Raw genomic sequence first — 25,244 nt, forward strand, 5'->3', positions numbered from 1 at the left:
TGAGGGCGGGAAGACGCATTCTCGGCTGATAGGGGGCCAGGATTCTAAGTGTTCTGGGGAGTGACAGAGCCCCTCGGTTGAGTGGGATAGTGATGCTCCACTGGGCCCAGGGGGTGCAGTGACGATGCCTGGGTCCTAGTTTGTTCTTCCGCTTCGGAGCAGGATGTGTCAGAGGTGAGTTGGGGGTCTGAAGATCGATCCAGGGTTGATCTCTGACAGGGTTCTTAGGGAAGCTGAGTGAACAGACTGCAAGCAGTGGTCCTGAGGAGGTAGAAATAGGACTTTGCAGTGGCGATCGCTAGGGCATTTGGAAAACGACAGAAGGTCAGACTCAGCAAGATACAACATTCTAGAGATGTCCTGGACTGAGCTGGGGAGGAGACGTGTCTATCCTGGTCTTAGATGCAGGACATTTCTCCACCAAGGAGAGCTTTGATTCAGGCGGCAGGGGTGTAGACGGCTGGGGAGAACGTCTGGGGATGGGGTGTTCCTAAGACAAACAGGAGGAGGCTGTAGTGTGAGAGTCGGGGAGACATCTGGGGAAGACGCAGCTGCTGCAGCCTGAACCTGTCTGTACCTGCCACAAGAGGGAGGGCAGCAGGCAGAGTTCCCAGAAGGCCAAGCAGCCAGCTTTAGGCCAACCCCAGCCTGAGGAAAAGGGGATGAGACCAGGAATTGGAACAGTCAGGGCTTAGGGAGGGTGAGGGCAAGGGTGAAGACCAGGGTCAGGAGTGGTAGGATTGGATCAGAAATGTTCAAGAAAAGAGGGCATTTCTAGTTTCTGGAGGGAAGTTGGGGTTTGATGGCCAATTTAGGTGCCAGAAGTTTGGGTTCCTTTCTGAGCCCCCACAATGCCTGCCTTCCTTTGTGTGAAAAGTTGTTTGCAACTGCCTGGATGCTCCAGCTCAAAGCTAAGTGAGTGATGGATGCCAGTACCTTGGTCCTTGGGTCCTGTGACCCTGCTTTAGGGAGGAGGGGGGCCTCTGCATCTACCAGAGGCAATCCTCTTGCTTTGACTCTAATCTGTCAGGATCCCACTGCACTTCCATTGACAGAGACCCTGTTTCTTAGATTCAGCTGCTCCTCTCCTCTTCCAGGTTTCTTCCCTGGAGAAGGGGCAAACTAAACAAGGGCCTTGGTTGGTCTGAGAGCACCCTTTGCCCTTCAGGCCTGGTCCACCTGCCCACACTGTCCCTAGGGTCTCTGAGTTAGGCAGAACTCAGAAGAGGGGTTGCTTAGCTTACTACAGAAGGCAGCTGGCTGGAGGGTGGGGTGACCTTGCAGGCAGCTGGGAGGGGGAGCATTGTGTGGGGTGAATTCATTATTGATGAGCCCTGCACCCCAGGCTACTAATGAGTCCAGGCTGACTGCCCTAATTGATGTCAAGAAACTTGAGACCCCCAGATCATCTTCCCGCCTGCCAGCTGCCTCTTCTGAGCCCCTTCCCCCTCCCACATCTCCAGCTGCTCTGTTCACTTTCTTCCCTCCTCTCTTCCACCTTCACCAACACAGACAAGGAGAGGGTTCAGACAGCTGATCTCCACAGCCACTATGCTTCTCTGGATTGCTCAGACTTCAGAGTGGGCAGGGTCAGGAGGTTGAGGAGAGGCAGCTCAGCTCAGAAGAGAGAGTTAAAGATAAGCTCAGAGCCCATGCTGGTACTAGATCACATCTGTGGCATGCCTGAGCCCAAGGAATTTCTTAATTAGAGAGAGGTCTTGTCACCTTCTTCAGAAGCAAAGGCCCCATATACTGACACACCCATGACACCAGTCCACAGTCCCAGCCCTTTTCCCTTCTTCATTTCCTCATTATAGTGGGGGACATTTCAGATCCAGTCCCTAGAACTGGTGTCAACCTTCCCAAGTGGGATCTCCCCCGTTGAGAGTCCCTGCTGTCCCTGGACATACTGGGTACTTCTCTGTCCCATTGTGTCTCTGCTGTCTCAGTCCTCTTCCTTTGTGGGTTCTGGAAAGACACCCTGTAAGTATAGGATTCCAAGACCTTAGACTGGAGTGTGGTTCAGGTAGCTTACCTGCAGGAATATTTAAAGATGTCCTAAGAGTCTGAGTTAATAATAGCCCTGCTGAGGGGAGAGTTGGGTCTCATACCTCCCTGCCACAAATTCCCAGAAATTTGTGGCTATGTTGCCCTCTGGTGGTAGAATCCTGGTCTAGTATGGCATAACTATCTGTCCTATTCAGCTTTTTGCACATCAGGACAGACCTTGAGAAAGAGGATTCTCAGGCTCTCTCATGTTTCATGATTTCTCTTTGAAGACAGGAGCTCCCTGGCATGTTGGTTAAGAATAAGGACTTTCACAGACAGGCAACACTGAACATGACTTTTTCTGCTATGCAGTGTGACCTTGGGCAAGTTACATAAGCTTTGGGCCTCAGTGTCTCTTAGAATAAATGGGGGTAATAGTACCATCACAGGATTGATGGAGGTTAGATGTGGGTGAAATGCTTATCATGCAAGCTGACATAAAAGCCTGACTTGTATAATAGCAGGTGTCTGAAATCTCATCATACCCTGGAGACACAGGAGAATGGAGACACAGAACAGCCAGAAGCTCACAGGCCAGCTAGCCTATGGTATTCAACACTAAACAAGAGACTGCCTCAAACAAGGTAGAAAGCAAGGATCAACATTCAAGTTCAAGATTGTCTTCTGACCTCTCATGTGTGTGGTGAACTCACATGCCCGATTACAAGTTCATACACATGCACAGGAAGAAAAATTTAGAAATCACATGAGTGAACTGTTTAATGACCTTCACCTTGCCCTTGCACTTTAATACACAACCCCCAGCAGGCTGGCGATTGATTAAAGGTCCTTGTCACACACCCCACCCCCACCACCAGACATGGTTTCTCTGATGTCCCTGGCTGTCCTGGAACTCTCTTTGTAGACCAGTCTGGTCTTGAGCTCAGAGATCCTCCTGCCTCTGCCTCCTAAATGCTGGGATTAAAGGTGTATGCCACTACTGCCTGGCCTGAGTTTGGTCCTTTAAAAAAAAATATTTCATTTTATGTGCATTGGTATTTTGCCTGCATGCGTGTCTGTGTGAGGGTGTCAGATTTTGGAGTTCAGTTGTTAGCTCCCAGGTGGTTGCTGGGAATTGAACTCAGATCCTCTGGAAAAGCAGACAGTGCTCTCAATCGCTGAGCTATCTTTCCAGCTCCTGAGTTTGATTCTTAAACTCACATGGAAGAAAAACAAGTCCTTCAAGTTGTCTTCTGACCATTATTCGTGCTGTGGCATGTGGCCCATCCCATACATTCACACAAAACGTGCAAAACAAACAAAAAACTAATGGGCTTTCCTTTCATTTTATTTCTGATTGGAGGGAAGCCCAGGTGATTGTTTTGTGGTCTTTCTTCACCTTTCATTGGGAACTCACTGCACTTTTTCATGATTCTCCCCAAAGAGGAGAATCTTTCTTTGCTCCTTGGTGGTAGGGAAGTCCAGACCTGGCAGGGGCTGGAGGAGGGACAGAGACAGGCTCCCCACTTTTATTTATTTATTTGTGAGACAGGGTTTCTCTGTGTAGCCCTGGCTGTCTTAGAACTCATTCTCAACTTCAGAGACCTGCCTGCCTCTGCCTCTTGAGGACTGGGATTTAAATGTGTGTACCACCACTACCTGTCTCCTTTCTCTGCTTCTATTCTTTGTCTCCTTTGGGTATCATGTAGCCCAGAAAAGCTTTGAACTTATTCTGTAGTGCATAGCTAAGGATGACTTTGAACTGATCCTCTTGCCTCCATCTCCAGAACTCTGAGATTATAAGCATGTGCCACCACACCTAGTTCCCTTTTAATCATCTAGAAGTTTCTGGGGTGGGGAAATCACACTCCTGGCTCCTGGTGGGAATAGGCGCATGGGAGATAGACATTTCCTTCTTGCCCTATTTTTTTGGGTCTAGGATGGGTCTGAAGGGTGGGAGGACAGACTGCAACTCTGGTCAGTGGGGGCAGTGGGTGGGGTTTATTGCACTTGCAACAGAGTTTAAATAAGTTGGGGGTGGGTTCTGGAGCAGAGGGAAGGGGTGGGTAGGGGAGGCAGCATCAGTGCAGCTGGTGGGCAGAACCCAGGTCCAGCAAGCCTAGGACTCCCCATTCTCTGGGGAATGAGTGAGCCTGAGTTTGGCCAGGCTGAGGTTCCATATCTGTTGCCACTGTGGCCTGGTCAGGATCCTGGGCAATTCCTGACTTGTCCTAAGTCAGGGATGAAGAACCCTAGGCCCAGTCTGCAGCTGACCCAAATGTCACCCTGGGTCTGTGAGCGTAGGTTCTTAGAATCTGAGACTGGGCTTCAGTCAGCCCCAGGCCCCAGACTAGGTCTGGCTCCATTTTCATTCTGACTGCCCTGGAAATGGGTCTGGGCCAGCATCGACCTTTGTTTGGGAATTGTCCTGAGCTGGTCCTGCAGCACCATCCATCATTAGTGTTCTTTATCGGCCCTCCAGGATGGGGGCTATTGGAGCTGCCAGGTCTCACTTCCCAAGACTCAGGCTCTTAGCTGCAGGCTTCCTTTGGATCTCTGGGAAGGCCAAAGATACATCTTTGCAGGCTGGAACCAGACAGGAAGTCCTGGTGACATGCCTGGCCCAGAGAACCATGACTGTATTCCCTAATTACGGCTCCAAGTTGCTTTTGTAAGTCTCCAAAATGCGAAGGCTGAAGAAAGGCTGGGGCTTCTGTCCCTGGACCTGAGGCCCCCATCCAAGAGAGGGCATGTGTAAACGAGGGTCCTTCACAGTGCATGGAGGGGGAAGGAGCCCCAGCTTCTTGTCCCCCCAGCTCTGGCCCTTCAAGTATGTCTCTGGGCTAGGGAGAATAGCTCCTCCCCAGCCCTCAGCACCTTCAGGAAGTGCCTGGTCCCTCCCTATTGGCAGGTAGGGGACTGGCTCTTCAGGATCAGGAGTCTGGGATCAGGAGGACTCAGGCATCTGAGGTGGCTGGAGGCTTGAGCTGAGCTTTTTCCATGGCTGTGCCGTACGGGAGGGAGCGTTTGAAGAAGCCAAGCTGATGGAAAGGAGGCACAATGAGCGATCATATTGACTCTATTAGGGATCAGGGGGATGATGACCCTCCTGCCTCCAGCTTCCCTATCAGAAGCTAAGGTGGGTTCTGAATACTTCACTTTGCCAAGGGGTTCAATGGATGTGGGTGGTCTCAAATCAGGGGTTCATTATGGGGCAATCCTTTATCAGTTTTTAAAAAGCCTTCAGTTAGGAAAAGATTGCCTAGCAGTAGCTGCCACCTGTAGGATATGATCATTTGTTGTTAACTGCCACAGGGTTTTCGAGGAAATGACAGCACAAATGCCATCATGTATTTGCCATCTGCGGTTTTGCAATGTTGGCAAACTTATTCTGAGACTGGAGGCTTCTTTCTAAACTGGGGGCTGCACACTGGGTCCAATAATAAAAGACAGGGTGGGGGTGTGAGCACCCTGGGCAGAGATGGGGGTCTGTGCTGGAAAACAAATATTAGGGTGGATTCTTGGATTCTATTGCATAAATGGTAGAGCCTGGTAGGAGGGCAGCCAAAGTCAGGGGAAGGGTGTGGCTGACCTTGTAGAGGACGTAGATGAGCAGACCTAGGAGTAACAGGCCAAAAAGGATGGCTAGGATGATGATCCACAATGGGACACCGTTGCTGCCTTCTGCCTTGGTCCACTGCACAGCTGTGGCCACCTGGGGACAAGCCAGATGACTTTGAGAGCACATAAATCCTTCCTACCCTATTCTTGTCTACTATTGGCTGTTAGATCTGGACCTAACTCTCATTTTTAGCTAACAGCATCCTGAACTTAAAGATGGGAGAGTCTGAAGCACACAAAAGTGTCCTTTTTTTTTTTTTTTTTCTCGAGAGACAGGGTTTCTCTGTGTAGCTTTGGCTGTCTTGGAACTCTCTCTGTAGACCAGGTTGGCCTAGATCCTCCTGCCTCTGCCTCCTGAGTGCTGGGATTACAGACATTCACTGCTCATTTGTTTTTGTGTTTTCACATCTGCTGTTTTCTCCACCCAGAATCTTTCTTTCTGGAACATTTAGCCTAATTAGTTTCTTTAGGCCTCAGTTTGTACACCACTCCTTCCAGGAAGTCTGCTCTGAATCTGTAAGACTGGGTTCAGGTATTTCTATGACATGTTCCCATAGACTGTCTGACACAATGTCACACTGATGTCACTGCCCTCTAGGCTGTGAATTCCAAAGCAGAGACACACGTTAATCTGGCTGATCACTTTATTTCTGGACCTACAAAGGCAGGAAATACTTGCACAAAGCAAGATCAGCCTCTACTCATGTCCTCATCCTGTTTTGGACATTCTTGAGCCTGCCTTCTTTGACCCAGACCTTTGACCTTGAACTCACCTGAAGTTTCTTTTGTGGCAGCTGCCGAGGCAGGATTTGGTAGGGCATCTTCAGGGCTTCATATACAGCCTCGCACTGCAGGCTAAATGGCTGGTGTTCCCGCTGTGGGTGGAGAAAGGTGGTCAGGGCAGCCCCTCTTGGGATCTAGAGGACACAGGGCTTCCCCACAGTTTGTCTCAGGATGTGACAAACTCCCTATTACGGGCTCACTCACTGATTCTCTTAATGTTCCTTGTGAAAAAAATTGAGTATTTACAACTGAATAATGCCCAATCAGATGGCTATATGTTCAATATCTTTTAAAACAATTAATGGGTTAACATCCACGACTATGGTTGATCCGTAAATTGTGATCAGTAAATGATGGCTTTTTCCTTTTCCTGCTTCTGCTTGCCAGTTCACTATGGATTCATCTCGTCTCCTACTCCATTAAAATTTTTTTAAAAATCAGTTTATTTGCGTACATGTGTGTATGTGCATATGTGTGTTCTCTATGTATGTATGCATGTACCCATGCCCGTGTACATGTTCCATGGCACACACATGGAGGTCAGAGGATAACTTCTACAAGTTAGTTTTGGCCTTTCACCTAGTTGAGGCAGATCACTCTTGTTTCTACCACTGCGCTACATACTCTAGGCTAGATGACTCACTTAACTAAGCCTTTTCTGTAGGTTCCAGGAATTGAACCCAAGTGGTCAGGACGGAACAACTAGTTTGTTTACCCACGAGCCCTCTCCTCAATCCTCGATCCTTTTTTAAAACATTGGTTTATGTACTTGTGTGTGCTTGGGCACGCACATACCACAGCTTGTTTGTTGAAACCAGAGGGAGTCAGTTCTCTCTTTCTGTAACAGGGGTCCTGTAGCTCAAACTCAGGTTGTTAGGCTTGAAGGCAGGCACCTCTACCCTTTCACTGAGCGACCTCCCAGGCCTTCTTCTTTTCCTTCCTGTGTATGGTGTGTGTGTCATAGGCTGAAGTCCATACATTGAGGCAGGCTCTCTACCTCTCTGTCTCTCGTGTGTGGATGGTGTGTGTACATGTGTGGGTAGGTTAGGAGCTGATGTCAGATATTGAGACAGACTCTCTCTTATTTCCTCATTGAACCTAGAACCCAAAGATCACCATTTCTCCTCAATTGTCTGGCCAGCTGACTGTGGGGATTCCCTGATTTTGCCTCCTATGTGCTGGGATTACATAGAGGTGGCTACTACACCAGCTAGGCATTCATTTATGTGAATGCTGAGGATTTGAACCCTGGTCATCATACTCGCATGTAAGTGCTTTACCCTCAGAGTCATCTCCCCAGCCCCACCCACTCTAGTGTTTAGGCCTATGGACTGGGTATGTACTCTACCACTGACCTACATTCCTATTCCCTCTACTGCTTTCCCCTTCCTTCCTTCCTTCCTTCCTTTGAGAAAGTTTCTCTTCGTAGCCCTGACTGTCCTGGAACTTGCTTTGTAGATTAGGCTGACTTCGAACTCAGAAATCTGCCTGCCTTCCTAGTGCTGGGATTAAAACACGTGCCACCACATCTAGCCTGATTTTCTTTTTGCGTGTGTAGTTATTTATTTATTGTATTTTTCTTGAGACAGGATCTCACTGTGCAGCCTTAGCTGGCCTGGAACTCTTTTTGTAGACCAGGTTGACTCGAACTCACAGAGATCCACCTGCCTCTGCCTCCTGAGTGCTGGAACTAAAGGTGAGTGAGTGCCATCATGTTCACCATGCTGGCTGTATACTGTGTTTCTACCAGGGCCAGAAAGGGAAACAGTTGCTCCTATTGTGGCCACGAGGTGGCGCCAAGGACACACAAGTAGTCTGAACCAGGATGAGGGAGGGGAGCTGTAGTTGGTGTGTATGTTTGTACAGTTGTCAAAGCAGAGCTGGGAGGGCAGACAGCAGGGAAAGATCAGGGTCAGTCCAGCTAGGCTCAAAGGCTGGGATTCGGGCTGCATGAAGCTCCCTCACCTGCAGGAAGGTCTTGGCCCAGACTCGGAAATGCAGCTGCAGACTCCGGCTCTCTTGGCGGTGCAGTGGCCCAAACTCACAGCGCAACATGAAACACTTGGCTTCAGGGCATTTCTGGAAAGAAAGAAGGCATTTGAGCCCAGAATTCTGCTCTGGTGATCCCGAGAACTCAAACAGGTGTCCAATACTTGGGATGAACTTCATTCTCTGCAATGACTTACCAGGACCTGTGGCCCAGAGATGGCAGAACTCCTGCCTGGAGCTTCTCGTTTCTGCAGGTGGTGTGGGAAACTTTCCGGATCCAACTGCAAGAGACATTCTTTAGAGACGGGGTTTCTCTGTGTAACAGCCCCAGCTGTCCTGGAACTCGCTCTATAGACCAGGCTGGCTTCGACCTCACAGAGATCCGACTGTCTCTACCTCCCTCCTTGAGTGCTGGGACTAAAGGTGTGCACCGCCACCACCTGGCTTGGAAGAGACATTCTTAGCTGTCCCTCCTTCCTCATTACATACAGCCCTTAAGTCAGCCTGAACCTGAGTTCCAGAGCAGGAGCCCTGCTTCTGTATCTGTTCCCAACTAAAATAGAAGATATGTAAAGAAATCATTAAGTCCTTCCTGCTTCAGGGCCTTTGTACTGGCTGTTTCCTTCATCAGGCATGTCCTCAGCCTTGCCTTTCAGGCTTCAGTTGAATCGTTGCTTAATTTGCTGGGTTTGAACCTGAAGTTTTGGGCTTGCTTGGCAAGTGTCCCACCTGGATAATGGCTGCCTCTTCTAGGTCAACTCTGTATCCCACAGCGTTTTTTTTCCTTCAAGAGCTCTTACTATATGGCTTTGGCTGTCCTGGAACTCACTATGTAGACTGGCTTGGCCTTGAATTTGTGGTTATCCTCCTGCTCCAGCCTCCTCTAAGTGCTGATGATTAAGATTCTAAGTGTGCTAAGGTTACAGGCAAGACAACCATGCCTGGGGAGTTTCACACTTTCATTACTTTCTATCCATCTTCTTTTTTTCTCTCTGAGTCTCATGTACACAGGGGAGGACGATCTTGAACTTCTGATCCTCCTGCCTCACCTCCCAAGTACTGGGATATAGGTATATGCTATATCCATGCCAGGTTTCACCACTTTTCAATAGCCACATTTTTCTTTTTACTTCTTGTTTTTTTTTAACCAGCCTTCATCAAATGCAAGCTCCAGGAGTGTGGGGACCTTTCGAGTTTTATTTGGTGTGTGGTTTTTCCTAGGTTTAACAGTGTTCTGTTTAGCCCTTACTTCATTAAGTGTTGTTTACAAGCAAACACGTGCTCAGAGGGCCAGACAGGTCTGAAGAAGCCTCACAGGAAGGACATGGTGGCATAGATCTGGGAGCACACCAGGAGACAGTGAAGACAATTTCAGGCCAAAGGACAGAAGCGCAGTGGATACAGGTCTTTTTTCTCCTTCCAGATCTTCCAGGCGTCTGTCTCCTCACCACTCCCGGTAGCCTCCAGGCAACCTATCCCAGCCCCGCATCCTTAGTCCTCCACCCCAAGCCCAGGTCCTCACCTCCAGGCCCTGTGAGTTGGGGGTGTAGTTGGAGGTGCAGTTACTGAGTCCTGTCACTTTGGTCACGTAGAGGAGCTGCTGGCCTTCCAGAGCCTGGGGACAGCTGAGCTCCAACACCCCCTGGCTGATGGAGCTGGGGCCCTGGTTGATGAGCTGAAAGGGAATAATAATACAACCCTCTGAACAGAAGGTTGGTTGGATATGCAGGTCTGGGTCATCACCCATACACACTGCATCAGGGCTCCTGTCTGTGAATTGAAGGAACAACCTGAAGGCAGCTATAAAATCCATGATAGCCATCACTTTTGAGACTCTGTACCCAGGCTGGCCTGGAACTTATTGCATAGGTCATGCTGGCCTAGAACTCACAGAGGTCCTCCTGATATGGCCCTCCTTTGTAAGTCAATGAGCTGGTGTATCCCGCTCCTAGCCATCTCTCATAGGCCCTCAGTACTCAACAGGCCTTCCCCTCTTCTCCCCCACTGACCCAGGTCCTAGATGCTGTCGCTTATACCGACTCCTTTCTCTTTCTCCCTCATGTAGCTTGACCCTGGCTTGTCTCCCAACCCTCCTCACCTCATAGACATGGTGGACAGCAGGGCCCAAGTCTCCCTCCTTCTTAGGCTGGTCTTGGGGATACCAGTCGCTGACTGGGAAGAGCACAGCTTCCGGCTTGGAGACACTGAGGAGGAGGACGGTTTAGAGCAGGCAAGAGGGATGCCAGTCCTTCCCTAGAAGCCCAGCACCTTTCCCTCCAAAGGCCCCATTCTGCTTCCACTGACCCGTTAAGGGAGACCTGGGCTTGAGCCTCCACAGAGAGTGGGAAGGAGACCACGTTGCTTTGTGAGTTGTTGAGGTTCTTGCTGTGGGATGGAGGCAAGGGTGAAGCGATCTGATGGGAACCCCAGGGACCAGGCTCTGCACCTGCCCCTCTCTGCCCTCTCACTCTCGAGTCCCAGCTTGGGTCCGGTCACTCTACCTGAGGATCTGGAAGTCAAACTGGATGGTTTTCTTTGTGTCTCGAAGATGAGGAACAGTGAACCGAAGGCCACCCCAGAGCTGTGAAACAGGGAGGGAAAGGGACTGTTGGACGTGTTCAGGTGGGGCAGCAGGACCCTGTCCTGGGCTCTTTCCAGCCTCCCCTCCCCACCCCTGACTTACACTGGTGCCTGCCTTCATGGGGTTGCCCAGGTCACACACCAGCTGTTGGCTCTGGTTCACAGCAAAGTAGTCACAGCTCAGGCTGGAGAAGTTCTGGGGACGGGCGGGCACAGGCCAGTCAGGCTTTGGCACCCCTCTGGAGAGGGGTCACCACTGCAGTCCCACTTTAGAGTCCCTTCTCACCCCTGGGTGCCTGACAAGTCCTGAGTACTCAGCCTCCAGAGGGGCTGTGACCCGAAGCTCAGCCTCATAGGCGCCACCTTCACCCAAATTTTGGGCATGGAACGTCAGGTTCAGTGAGTTCTTATCACCCAGGTATACGTGTTTCTTCTCCCTGGAGGGGACATGGGGTAAGGACACTGAAGAGTGAATCCACAAACCGAAAGCAATGGGGCACGGTAGTAGCGCAGTAGGACTAGCCCTGATGACTGGGCCCTAGCTCTGGCAAGCGTAAGTGGAGAGGTCGCATGCGCAGTACTGAGCTTCATCTGTCTAGAGCCAGAGACATGAATGCTCGCTGTAGACAGAGCTGAAACCCAGAGATGCTTTCAGACCTCACAGCTACGGTGTCCCTGACTTATGTGACAGCCCCACTCACCCATACACATCCAGATGCAGATCAGGCACACAGATGTTGTCCTCACCGCAGTCCAGCAAGATCTGGGCCTGGGGAGCAGGACAGCTTTGAGAGGGGTCCTACCACCCCTTTCCCAGGGCCCTGCCTCGGGTGCCAGGGCTGTCCTCCCAAGTTCTTCCCTTACCTTGTCCTCTATCCGACTCTTGCTCTGGTAGTGTAGGACTGGCCGGAGGCCATGGCTATCCATGGGGGCTTTGGGGTCCAAGGAGAAGTTGAGGGCAATGTGAATTGGTGAGAGTTTGTCTCGGAATTCAGACTCATTCTAGAACCAGGGGAGAGTGCACAAGATGAGGGACTCGGGGGCTCAGTGGTCTTGCTTCTTGACCTCACTTCTCTTTTTATCTTCTCAAGACCCAAATCTGACAATCCCCAGTGCTCTGCGGGTCTAGGCACCTGTGTCTGGATCTTCTGACAGAAGAGCTGCTTCTTTAGCCTCCCAAGAACCCAATGCCCTTCACAGAGACAGACAGACAGACAGACAGACAGATAGACAGGATACACACACTCTGCCAAGATCTTTTGTTCTATATGGCCATCCGCCCAGGCCAGTCCACCCCCACCCTCAAGCCATACCCTGAGGTAAATCTTCATCTCCCTGCAGTCCTCCCGAGCCCCGTTCTGGATAAGCAGGGTCTGGGTAAGGGTGGCCTGCTTGGAGGCCAGGAACAGTGCCCGACGAATCCCTCCCTTCTGCTTCTGCCAGTCCAGCTGGAGTTCTACCTCGAAGCCTATGGCCAGGAAACATGGTGTGAGTCTGTCTCTCCTACCTCTGGACTCGGGCCTTCCATCCCACTCCATGGCCTGACATGCCCAAGCAATCTCCCTTACCTATAGAGTTGGGGACATGTTTTCCAGAGGCATTGAGGCAGAAGCTAAGGTTGATGCTGGAGAAAGACGAGGAGAAAGTGCTGAGTGTAACTGGAACTGGATTCCTACCTGCCTCAGAAAGACCCAGACAAGGTCACCCCCCCCCCCTTGTTCCTTCCTGAGGCAGACATGGCACCCCACCCACTGACAGGTACAGATCTCTGCAGGTTCCTGGCTCAGCTCACCAGGACACAGGGTTTCCTTCCAGGCTGCAACTGCGCTCCTCTGGGTTGAACATGGAGGGGAAGATGGTGAGAGATGCGCTGGCGGATATGATAGGCCGACCCCTGCAGAGAGTGGATGTGTGGTAAATAGAATTAAGGCTCCTCTGAGGGCTAGGCACCCAGTTCCCTCTGTACTGATGCTCCCAATCTTAGTTCTAAAGGGACATTTCTAGTTCCCCAGGCTGCCTCAGTCTCCCTGAGTTCATACCTGTACACCAGAGCCTTGTCCACACCAAAGGACCCAACGATTAGATCTGCAAAAAGCCAAGGTACAACCTTTTACAGCAAGCCCCAAATCAGGATGCCTTCTTCCTAGGCTTTCCAGTTTCAAGGCTCAAGGAGGACTGCACCATCTGGTGGCAGCTGCTGAGAATTGCACCCTGGAGCTTAACGTCTAAAATGAAGGGGTACAACTTACCAGGGTATCCATTGCCATCCAGATCTCGGCCTCCGCGAATGGCGGAGCCAAAAAAGTCTGGAGTATGGCCAGCTGCCCACAGGGGCTGCAAAACCTGTGAAGGCTTAGTGCTCAGTCCTCCTGGGCCACCAGGGAATATAAACACAACTCCCTGCTGGGTCTCCCCACCAAATGGAGCCCCAATGGCAACATCTGCAAGATATAACACACATTTGTCATCAAGTTAGGTCAGGGGTTGAAATCCCTACCACAAAACCTCCGGATACCATCCCCCTCCCCTCACAGCTACCTGTCAATTCCTGTTCTAAATCTCTTTAAACTCCAATACGCTTGGAAAGTCAAGAGTAGTTAGTTTAGTCCACAGAAACCCTCCCCTTAAGTTCCTGACCAATCAGCCCCTCCCTTGCAAACTTCAGCCCCACAGACCATGACACTTACCATTGTAGCCATCTTGGTCCAGGTCCCCAAGGGGTGTCAAGGAGCTTCCAAATCGGCCAAACTCATCTTGGCCAGTGAGGGTGAGGGTGGGTGTGGGCTCTATGCCAGCTGGGTGTTGCAGGTAGATGTAAACCCTGCCCACCTCCTGAGGTCTCCCATCAGCTGTCCGCTCCATGAGCAAGGGTGCCCCTACCAGCAGGTCATCTAGCCTGCAGAAAAGGGCAGACCCAAGCAAGCACCCTGATAACCTTGTCCTGTCATAGTTTACCACCCCTTCACAGGAAATCCCAGGCATTCTGGATCCCCAGGCTCCCTCCTGTGAGTAAGAACTAAGCATTCTGCCCTCTCATTGCCTTGACCAAGGAAAATGCAAGCATGAGTGAGCCTCCAGAGGGAGCACTCTGCCTGCCCTGTCCCATCCCCGCTCTTCCTGCCCAGCTCTGGGACATGCACCCTTTCCCATCCCTCACCCGTCTCCATTTGTATCAGTGGCAGCCACAGCATAGCCAAAGTAGGAGGCCATCTGTGGGGACAAAGGACAGCACTGGGTTAGAAAAAGGTTCGGTTAGGAAACAGCATCGAGAGGACCTGTGAGTGGAAGTTCAGTGGCTCCAGAGAAAGTGGGAAGTTTGACACTATTGGTCCAGAGCTGCAGCAACGGTGTCCTCACCTGTTCTCCTGAGACGTTGTAGAGGGAGTGGATGTCTGAGCCATTAAGGATGGTGACCTGAAGATGAAGAGAAAGGCCTGTTGGCCCTGGATGCCCCATGGTCGCAGGTCTGGGACATATGGGGCAGGCATTCTTCAGGGGCACCTAAGCACTCCTCTGACTCCTTCCCAATTTGCCTTCTTTCTGCCTTCAGGGTTTCTGTAGCCCTTGCTGTTTTGCCTTTTTCTTTCACATTTCTTATGGGTTTTCATCTCTACCCAGTAGATTCTAGTGAGTAGAATGGAAGGTCATTGGAACTACAGTACTTCTCACTAGACCAGGAGCATGGTTTTGGGTTTTGCCTCTCAGAAACTAAAGAAGAACTTGGCAAGCAGCAGGTAAGCAATAGTTAACACTCACTACACACTGGGGTTTCAAACCCAACAGATTCAAAACAACAGCTCAAAACCTCATCTATCAGAGTCTGCAAGTCACTCACATCTCCCTGTCTCCTCTTAGCCATTGGCCTAGCAGACCTCCAAGTCTCCTGGATCCTGGAAGCCCTGCTGTTCTGCTGAGACTTGGTGTGAGATTTCCTAGGACTGATGGACATCTAGCCTCTGTGCCTTGGGTTTCCCCTACTGGCACTGATGCCAGAGAGCAGATGGAGGACCGTTACTCCAACCTGTACGCCCCAGGGAGCCCTCTGCAGTCACTGTCAGTCTCTGTCTTGCCTGGCCCTCCCAGGTGCTGGTGTCTAGCTCTACCGTCTGTACTTACTTAATCCGCCCTTACTCTTCTCGCCCTCTTTTAGCTCGTGAGGCTACAAACAAGCTCCAGTTTTCTATTCTTCGTGTCCTTCATGCCTGTCCCTGGGGGAGCCCCTCTTGCCTCATCTGTGTGGAGCCCTCACAGAACCTTCTCTGATGCACCCTCTCTGAAAGGGGGTTACTGTTTTCCTAAAATGTATTAGGTTACCTCAATTACTTTTCAGGAGCTTCCAGTTCAGAAAGAGTGTGGAACTGGGAATAGTAATATTAAATATTTATCCAGCTGCCCCTAAGCAATATAATTGGTATCTTAGGACCATTGTTTATGTTCAGAATGTCAAGACTCTTCTCGATCCCACAGGGCTACATGGGGAAGACCTTCATGAATGGCCAGTACCTAGGAAGGACATCGAGAGGCCCAAGAACAGTGGCTCCATCAAGATGAAAGCTGTGAATCTCATCCCACATACTTGTTTCTTCGCTCACCTTGCCTTAATAAATGTTATTAATGGAACAGCCATGTGTGGCACTCATCTGTCTAGGCTCTTGTCATGGTCTAATGATAGCGGCTGGCTACTATACACCACCTAACAATTCACAAGTGCTTTCACCCCTTACAAGTGCCTGGTGAGGTCAGAACTATTATTACCCCATTATGCATGGAAGAAGCAGCTTAGAGAGGTTAAGCAGGGGACAGTGTAGCAATAAAAGAACAGACGAACTTACCCAGAATCAGTGCCAGAATTTGAACCCAAGTCTGACCTCACTTCCTCTCCTTGAACTAGACTTCTGAAATCCTGTCTATTCCCAAGAGCCTATGTTCTGATCTATGTTTTGGAGGCCCCACAAACTGCCATGCAAGGCTCTGCACTTAGCCAGGGTGAGGCAGGAGATGGTGGGCAGGGTCTTACATAGCCATAGGTGAGGTTCCCTTTGGGCACACCAGCAACAAAGTCTGCAAAGAGGAGAGAAACTGGTGGGCTGGGGGACGGACAGGGTAGACTCAGAACACTGTTTTGGGCTCTCTCCAGCCCCCCTTTTGGCCTAGCCGGAGACTCACCTTCTGTGTCATCACCACTGAATTCACCCACAGCCACGGAGTATCCTGGGGGACAGAGTAGGTGGATGTTAGCATTGCCTCCTTTGGGACCCCCCCATTCCCTTTATAGTCAGCCTGTACACAAGAATGGCAGCAGAGATGATGCCACTGAGTGTGAGAAGCAGGGGACAGTGGAGTGAGGATGGAAGCTGGGTTCCCCCTCCCATTTTCTCCCCACCTGCCTACCTAAGTAGCTGTCATCATATATGGAGCTCGCCTGGCGGGTCTGCAGCTGCCCCTGTACCGGGTTGATGAGGTATTCTGGGTAATAGGACTCCGAGATCTGCTCCTGAGTGGCAGACAGGATCTGGCCTGGAAAGGGAGCAGGGTGATGGGCTGGGGGAGGTACCAGGGGCCTTAGGGGAACTGAGGAGGATTTTAGAAGTTTGGATCAAGGAAAGGGTCTTTGTGGAAGGTGATGGAATAGAACGGGAGTCCGGAAACTGGAACATTGAGGGGGTGGAGAAGGGAAGGATTAGTGTGTTCAGGCCTAGAATGGGGAAAGGGTGTGGAGGAACCCTAACCCTGAAGGGGGCCCAGGAAGGGCTTACCTTGCCAGAAGTAGCTCCCAGGTCCACCCAGGACCACATGGCCAGTCTATGGGGAGGTGAGGGGAAGGGGGATGAGTGAAGCATTTGGTTCTGACCCTGGATCTTCACTCATTGCCCTCCCTCTCCAGGCATCTCTCACCTTGGTGAACTCAGCACTGAATCCCCCTTGGCAGTAACCCTGCCCTGCTGCACTGCCGAAATCTGCAGAGGAACAAGACAATGAGATGAGCTACCTGTGAAAAGATGGGCGGACAGGGGACAGAAGCAGGAGCCAAAAAGGAGACCAGAGAAGTCTCCTGAGCAGCCTTGAACATGTACACTTTTATGCTTGGTAGCCATGAGGAGAAAGCCCTGAGCACCTGTGACCTTCTAATGGAGAAGGCACAGAGGTTCATGCCACTCTGGCCCCTACCTGAGCGGCAAGGTGCATACTCCAGAATCCGGGTGAAGTTGTCCGTGGAGAGGTAGCAGGTGCCCACGGGGTCGTTCTGTGGCTCCTTCTCTGTGCGCCAGCTGTACAGTGGTGCACATGCCTGGTAGGCAGGGCAAGGTTCAGGGTTAGCCTAGTAACTCCCAAACCAGGCCTATCTTTCTCCACCACCACTCAACTCTTAGCCACCACTGGTCCCACTGGTCCCTCACCAAGATGGAGGAGCCATGGGCTCGAACCGTTGCTCCGAACCACTGCAAGGACTTGTACTCCACAGGCTCCTCTCCCTTGGCACTGGACAGTGAGGACTCGAGGATCCGGGAACCTTGTAGAATTTGAAAGGTGCCTGTCACACTAGTTCTCAGAGAGGTGACCACCAGCCCTGGCCCAGGATGCTCAGCATTTCTAGACCCTGAGTATGGAGCCAATGCTCTCGGAGTGCTGGGAGTGCTGGCTGAATATCCCCAGCTCCCTCAGGCCCATCTGCCTGAGGGCTTCATTCCCCAGGGCCGCAGCTAAATCCCACCATGGCTGCTGTGCACTATCACTTAACTTAGGAACAGAACCATCTTCGAGTCTCCTCTGTCTTTTGTGTTATGGCCCTGGCCTCCCAGAGTTGTGGGTGATTCAGTGGAAATGAGAGCCACATGTTTCTGAATCATGCCCGCCCTCCTTGGGCTGGGCTGGGAACTTGGAATGAGTGCCATTGGGAGCCCACAGCTAGGAAACGGAGCAGGATGACTGCTGGGAGAGCATGCTGGCTCTGGCTGCACCCTTGCAGCAGGAACTCCAAGACCCATCCCCAAGCTGTGGGCCCACCCGCCCACTCACTCTAGGATCCTCCCTGAACCCTTGCAGCCTACCTTTGCTGTCAAACTGAATGGGGGTGCACTGGGCAGGGCTGGTGTCCCAGGGACACACGTAGACAGCACCACCCTGCAGTACACCTGGCTGGCTAGTGTTGGCCTTGGGTGCTCCCACCAGCACACTGACCCTGTGAAGGGGAAGGAGAAGTGGATTAGGAGGGGTCCTATTTCCAGGTCAGTCTCTGGTGGCAGGATGCACCCAGGCCGTTTGGCCAAAAGTGGGGGTGGGGTAGTTGTCCCTTGGGTTGTATTTATATCTCGGAAGATGCCACAGATGCCAGAGGCAGGGGCTGGAGTCAGGCGTTCGCCATGTGCTGCTGTCACTAACTCAGCTCCTCCCTCCTCCCACCTTCTCCTCCTGCCAGACACAAGGAACCAGAGTCAGTTCCCAGAAAGGGAACAAGGGACGGAGGGTCTGCACCCCAGCTTCTCCATTTCTTCCATCTACCTGCCAAGGTTTGATGCCCAGCCCAACTGAGGCTGCAGCCCAGAGGTTGAGGATGTGCTTGGTACATGCAAGGCCCTCAGCATCAGGGAGAAAAACAAAACAATACAAATAAACAAACAAACAAACAAATAGTACCAAATGCAAATGAAAGTGGATTAAAATACACACCCACACACCCACACACCCACACACACCCACACACACCCACACCCACACACACACCCACCCACCCACCCACACACACACCCACACACACACACCCACACACCCCCCACCCACACACCCCCCACCCACACACACACACCCACACACCCACCCACACCCACCCACACATACACCCACACCCCCCACACACTCACACACACACACACACACACACCCACACACGCACGCACACACTCACACACACACGCACGCACACACACACACTGAAGGGACAATTCAGCCCTAGAACCCCAGGTTCCTGTGGAAACCTGGGTTCTCCTCACCTATTGTGTACCCTCTCTTCCCAAGCCAAATTTTCTCCCTGGGCTGGAACCAGGCAACTGGCCACTCCGAGTGTCGGCGGCGATCAGGCAGACGTGGAGAGGAGCTGGCTCCTCCTGGGCCTGGCTTGCTCCACCCCGCCGCCCACCCAGCCCAGCGTGGATCTCACCTTCCTAGCTCTGCTTCCTCTTGTGTCTTCACCCCAAAGCAACCCCAGAGGTCTGAACTCAAATCCTGTTCTGTTGAACCCTCTTCCTGGACACACATGCCTGAGAGGGGGTCCTCCACCAAGGGATGGCTCCTGGCATTTGTCCTCTACCAGCCCTGGTGCCTTGCCTCCGGGTCCCCCTCACAGCCACAGTCCTGCTCTCTCTTGGCGCCTTCCTCGGGATCTCCTGCAAGGACTGCATCTGGCAGCCTGGGCAGCTTTCCCTGGCACCCCCAGCTCTGGGCCAGTGTCCCGGCCAGCCTTGGCCTCTGCTCTCCTCCCTGCTGCCATTGGCATTGCTCCTCAACCTCTCTGCTTGTCTGTCCCCAGCACAGCCTGCTCTCTTGATTTAGATTCCTGGGTCTCCTCCTTTTTTAAAAGTAATTATTTACTCATTTGATTTGTATGGATATTTTGCCTCAATGTCTGTGTACGTGCGGGGTGGGCACTCAGCTCCAGAGGAGGCCAGAAGAAAGCATTGGATTCCCTGGGACAGGAATTAATGGTAGTCATGAGCTGCCATGTGGGTGCTGGGAATTGAACCCTGGCCCTCTGGAGGAGCAGCCAGTGCTCTTAAATGCTGAACCATTTCGTCCTTTTTTATTTTTGATATCAGATCTTAGGTCTTTGAATCCTTTCATGTTTCACCAGTCCCAACATCTACCCCTTTCCTTGCTGTTTCACACCCTTTATCACTAGGATTGTGGGCCCAAGAGGGCACTCAGCAGAGGCCACAAAGGCAGGGGTGTCTTCTTCCACTAGGGTCACATATCCGAGGGGGAGGGTCAGGGTCTAAGAGGAACAAGCGATGGGAGCAACAGGGAAGCACTCCCAATGGAGCATGGAAGGAGGGAAGGAGTGGGTATAGGACAGGAGGAGGTGCCTCAAGTCATAGAGAGGAGAGGGGAGGTGCCAGCTTCATTTACCCTGGGGACAGGAAATGTTTACTGCCTGTGGCTTCCTGTCAGTTTCCAACCTCAAATTTCTCCATTTGTCTCACACCCACTGGGTCTCACCCCTCTCTCACTCAGGCATTAAAACCAATTAGAGGTCTGAGCGGCCATTCCAAAGGCCCAGTGATCTTCCTCAGGTGAGAATTTCTGAAGGTGACCACATTGAGAAGCTGCAATTCCAGGGCTGGGAGAGGAGGGAAAGGCAGCTAGAGCTGGCGCGAGAATTCAGCCCCTGCCTCTTGCTCCAAAAAAAAAAAAAAAAAAGTGAGGGCCTGCGGTGGTGGTCCACACAGCTTTAATCCAAAGGCACTCCAAAGGCAGAGGCAGGAGGATCTGGATCTCTGAGTTCCAGGCTAGCCTTGTCTACAGAGTGGGTTCCAGGATAGTCAGAGCTGCACAGGGAAACCTGCCTCAAAAAAACCAAACCAAAACAACAACAAAAACATGAGGGCACAGCACAGGAACCAGACAGCTGCATAAGGAGCTGGGGTCCTGGTTCTTGCCCTAGCTCAGCACAGGCCTGGGTTTCCTCTCTTTCTCTGGCTTCTATCAAGGACCCCAGATTTCGCCCATACCGTCTGCATTTGTGGAGGAATTGAGAAGAGGGCGTGTAGTTCAGCAGCCCTTACAAAGCTTGTGGAACCTGGAAGCTCATGGGCCAGGGACATATCTGTTCTCTCTGTGAAGGTGTGGGGGGTTCCAGAATGCAGACAGGAGACATGGATCCAGATCAGCCCCCATGGTCCATGCATGGCTCTACCTAAGGCTTGAGTGGTGTGGCCATCTCATTCTAGCACCAGCACAGACCAGCTAAGGTGCCTGTGCTGAGGCTGCCATGTAAGCTTATTTTCCCCTATTCTCCTCCTACCTGACACTTCTTAAATCCTGCAGCAGTAGAATCCTCACAGCAATCCAAGAGGGTAGTACCAAGGGAGGGTCCTTGGGCTATTTTCAATATTACAGAAAGCCTAACGGAAAGCATGCGTTTACCTGATAAGGCACACTAGGCTAATTAAAATTTCAAGTGCATTTGCTTTCGGCTGGCATTACACCAACTTGTGTGGGGAACCTGGTTATCTCAGGCTGGTCAGAAACTCTGATTGGCAGCTATAGTACTCTTGGTCCATAAAAAACAAAAAGACCATGAATTATCTATCTCCCACTAGATGCAGCTTGGCAGATAGACTATTACAGAGTCCAAGGGAAGAAATGCTTGCCGTCATTTATCCAGAAACCTCAGAGCTTGGAGGGTCTGGTTAGTCTTTTGAGACAGATGGCTATACTAGAAGCCACTGTGCAGAAATCCACTGGCTTTAGGAATAATGCAGACACTCTGTGGGTGCTGCATGCAGTAAAGAAAGGCTAGCTACCTCAGTCCTGATGGTCCCAAAAATGCTGACTAGCCTCACATCCTTATTGGACAGATGGGAAAACTAAGTCCAAGGAAAGCCACAGCCATGCAGGGTTGCTCAGAATCTTTCCCAGGATGTAAATAGAAGCCTGGGATCCCGGCTCCTAGGCTAGTGCTCTACTCTGCCATAACATCCCCTCCTCTCTTCTGCACTATCTCCCTAGCCAGGCTTTTGATTAACCAAGCCCCTGTTCAATATTCAGTTACTGTTTGACTCCCTTGGCTTGACAAGGTCAGGGTAGAGAGCAACAGGCAGGTCAGGGCCCAGCTCCCACAATCCTACCTTCACCCCTAGCCAGGCCAGAGGTGGACACCTGCTTCTAGAACCCCATATACATCCCAAAGGGATATACCTGGTTGGCTGAGTAAGAGCTGCCTCCAGCAGACTGGTTCACTAAGTCACTTTCCCTCTTCTGGCCTTTAAGTCTCTCTCAATAATGACTTACTTTCAAATGGTCCCTAAACTAGCTTCTAGTTCTAAATTTTTATGACTTCTAAAGCAATAAATATTTTCTCTGCTCAACACAGGACTTTTGTAATAATCCAATGAGAAATTGATATGAAAGCATAAGAGGAATGTGAGGGACTGGTATTACTATCAGTTATTAGTAAGTACCACAAGCACATGAGTGCTGGGGATGAGCAGTGCCCGCAGGTGGACTGCTTGCCAAGCTTGCTCAGAGGCCCTGGGTTCAAGCTCCATAAACTGGGTGTGATGGAGGGGGTGACAGAGCCAGCTTGTGATCCCAGCACTCTGGAGAGGTAGGAGAAGTTCAAGGGCATCCTTGGCTATACAGCTTGGAAATGAATGAATGAATGAATGAATGAATGAATGCAAGTTAGAAATGGAGGAAAACTTAAAAAAGGAATGAGGTTGGTGCCAGGGGAAAAAAAATCAGAACCAGGACTCTCCCCATAAAACTCATGCTTTCCATGTGTTGCCTGCATGTGGGCAGGCACCTTTTAGATATTGTCTCATTCAGTCCTTAGCATTAGGTAGGCATCATGGCCAAGGGAAGGCTGGACTCCAAGGGCTCAAGTCCCAGCGCTTTGGTGAGTGGTACTCACTCGCACCCAGGCCTGCCTGTGCTCACTCTGTTCCCTTCATTGTTCAACAGGAGAAGTGATGCCAGAGAAACTAGGAGCACGGAGACCACAGTCACAGGGCTGAGTTTTCCCAAGTCCAGCACACAGGTGCCTGGATCGAGAAGACTCTAAGAGGGTTACACACAGCAAAGGGAGGAGGAACAGAAAGGGAGCAAAGATGAAGGGAGGGTGGGATGAAGAGGCTGGGTCCTCTTTTAGAAGAAGCCTCAGGGACTGAAGGGTCAGGCCAGGGGTCAAATGCACACCTAGGGGACAGAGAGTGCAAAGTCCGACAGTGTGTCAAAGAGAACTGGCAGTGTGGGGTGGGGTGGGGGTAGGCAAGTAAAAAGCCAGACAATTGGACGCCCTGATGAGGGAAAACATCCTCCATCCCCTCCATCCCTTCTGCTCCATTAGGATTGTGGTAAGAAGTTTGGGGGACCTTGGGGGACGCAAGGCCTGGCAGAGACTCCAGGACAGGGTGATGCAATGAGGTTTGGGCAAGAGGCCAGGGTGTGGGGTGGGGACCTTGAAAAGCCCAAATTCAACGGCTGGGGCCTAGTTATCTTTTTTTTCCATCCCTAAGTCCCCTAGACAACATAGAAAATTCCCTTCCCCAATTGAATTAGCTAGAGTTGGCCCCCTCCCCCACCCCCTATTTAAACAGCTAAATTCAGCTCACCTCTGACAAAGGTCCTATCAAGCCCTGAGATCTCGGGTGTGTGTGTGTGTGTGTGTGTGTGTGTGTTGGAGGGGGGTGGTGCTGCCGTGAGCAGAGGGAGGCTCAGAATTTGGAGAAACAACTACTGCTGTCATCGAAGGGGTTCAGGAATCTGTCAGGAATCTAGGGTTTCTGTCCCAGCAGCAGGGACTGTCATCTCCCTCTTACTTTCTAACGTCCCTCCTTTATTTAAACAAACACTTTTGTTTCAATGTGGCCTCTAACTCTGATTTCCAAGCCCGTGGGCACCCATTTTCCAGGCATTAGCAGTCTGAGTCTGCTTATTACCCGGAAATAAGGATTCTCCATAGAGATTTTCAGGAACCTTCGTTCTGATGCTCTTGGGCACAGAGAGCCTATGTCTCCCCAACTTCCGACCCTAGTCCCAGAAGTCTGAGTCTCAGTTCAACTACAGCCGACAAGCTACAGGAAATCAGCTTTTCTCTTCCTCCCAAGAGCTGGAGCTAGAGGGAAACCGCCCACCCCCCTTCAGGCGCGCGCACACACACCCCTCCCGACACATCCGTGCACCGCCCTGGGCTGATCCCGCCCTTAGACCCAGCACCCCCAGTGCCAGGGTTCAGGGATTCTCCTCAAGTCTTTGGATCTCCTTGCCTGAAGAGATTGGGGGTGGGAGGCGATGCAGGAGACTGAGGAGAAAGGGAGCGAGCCTCTGTCCTCTCCGGTCTTTCCCCAGTCTGGGCAGATGGGGGGAGGGGAGGATGAGACTGGCCCCCACATAACCTCCCGACCCTCTCAGTCTGTCTTCCCTCTTACTGCACGCGCTTACTCAGCTTCAACCCTCTCAATGGCCTCACGGAAGATCTCAAAGTTCCTCCAGTGCTCCCTAAGGCCCGGCCTCCGCGCCCCCCTCGACTGCCACCCTCCACAGGTCCCCAGCAGCCCACAGATCGCCAGAGATCCTGAGCTTTCTGCGCTCTCTCCTCCGGGTTGGCCCGAGACCCTGCCTGCACTTCTCCAGCTTCTAGATTCCCGTCCCTTTCTCATGCCACAAGTCCCGACACAGCTCTCACACTCCACGTCGGCCACGGTGCCTCCCTGCTCCAGCGCGGGCCCCCAATTCTAGCTTGGGCCCCCAACTCTAGTACTAGTCCTTTCAAACTCCGCCCTCAAACTCCAGTCTTGGTCGCCTCCAGACCCCGGCGCGCCCCCAATCTCCAGGTGGCTCACTGCCCCGTTCCCGCCGCTAACTTCGCCACTCACCCGTCCCTTCCCGGCCGGTAAAACTCCACGGAGAAGCCGAAGAGGGAGCCAGGGGGCCCGGAGAGCACCGCCGGGGCCTCCGCGTCTAGGTTGAAGCCCCCAACCTGGAGTGGTGGCGGCCACAGTAGCAGCAGCAGCGGCAGCAGCGGAGGTAGGCGCCGGGGCCCCCAGCGCAGCGGCACCGCGTGGAGAGGAGTCTGTGGCGACCGTGGCGTCTGGCTCCCCATAGCGCCCGCTCTTCCCTGTCCTGGGGCCACCGACCCGGAGCCGCTTCCTAAACCTCCCAGAGGCGAATGACTCAACGCGGGGAGGAGTTTGCCAAACTCCCGGCTGGGCCCTCCCCCCGGCCGCCGGGCCGGCTGGCGGGGGGACATTCCTGGGTCCCCGGGACGCCGAGGCCGCGCCCCGCACCCCGAAGGGGCGTGGGGGGCCGCACCTCTGAACCCCTGGCTCCGGCCCCAGCTGGAGGCCGGTGGTCTGGCCTGGCTCAGACTGGGCGGGCTCGGGTTCTTCGCCCTCCTCTTGGTTTCCCCTCCTTCCTCCCCCTCCTTTCCAGATGTACAACGTAAACGCTCGGAAAAGTAGTTGGAAAAAGGGAGCAGAGAATTTCCTAATGAGGAAAGAAATCACCTCTGGGGGGCGGAGGGAGCCTGAACAGTGTGTGTGGGGGTCTTCCTCACTTATTCAGGAAAG

General features: G+C 52.0%; 1 protein-coding gene across 1 annotated transcript; it reads right to left on the reverse strand.

Annotated features, from left to right (window-relative positions):
- Positions 1–3,967: 3,967 nt before the first annotated feature.
- On the reverse strand, positions 3,968–25,037 carry Itga5 (integrin subunit alpha 5). The gene is made up of 30 exons (XM_051190094.1): positions 24,552–25,037; positions 18,012–18,142; positions 17,361–17,473; positions 17,131–17,251; positions 16,858–16,919; positions 16,719–16,764; positions 16,354–16,479; positions 16,129–16,173; positions 15,980–16,023; positions 14,320–14,376; positions 14,120–14,172; positions 13,650–13,858; positions 13,212–13,403; positions 13,002–13,047; positions 12,755–12,856; positions 12,531–12,586; positions 12,276–12,430; positions 11,827–11,964; positions 11,664–11,731; positions 11,249–11,399; positions 11,066–11,158; positions 10,884–10,963; positions 10,687–10,767; positions 10,481–10,586; positions 9,905–10,057; positions 8,580–8,663; positions 8,359–8,472; positions 6,384–6,485; positions 5,582–5,704; positions 3,968–5,030 (listed from the first exon to the last, which is right to left on the reverse strand). Exons 1-30 carry the CDS (start codon positions 24,923–24,925, stop codon positions 4,947–4,949), a joined length of 3,309 nt encoding a protein of 1,102 aa, XP_051046051.1. The 5' UTR covers positions 24,926–25,037; the 3' UTR covers positions 3,968–4,946.
- Positions 25,038–25,244: the final 207 nt, after the last annotated feature.

The sequence above is a fragment of the Phodopus roborovskii genome, unplaced genomic scaffold (genome assembly GCF_943737965.1).
Source record: "Phodopus roborovskii unplaced genomic scaffold, PHOROB, whole genome shotgun sequence".
Lineage (NCBI taxonomy): Eukaryota > Metazoa > Chordata > Mammalia > Rodentia > Cricetidae > Phodopus > Phodopus roborovskii.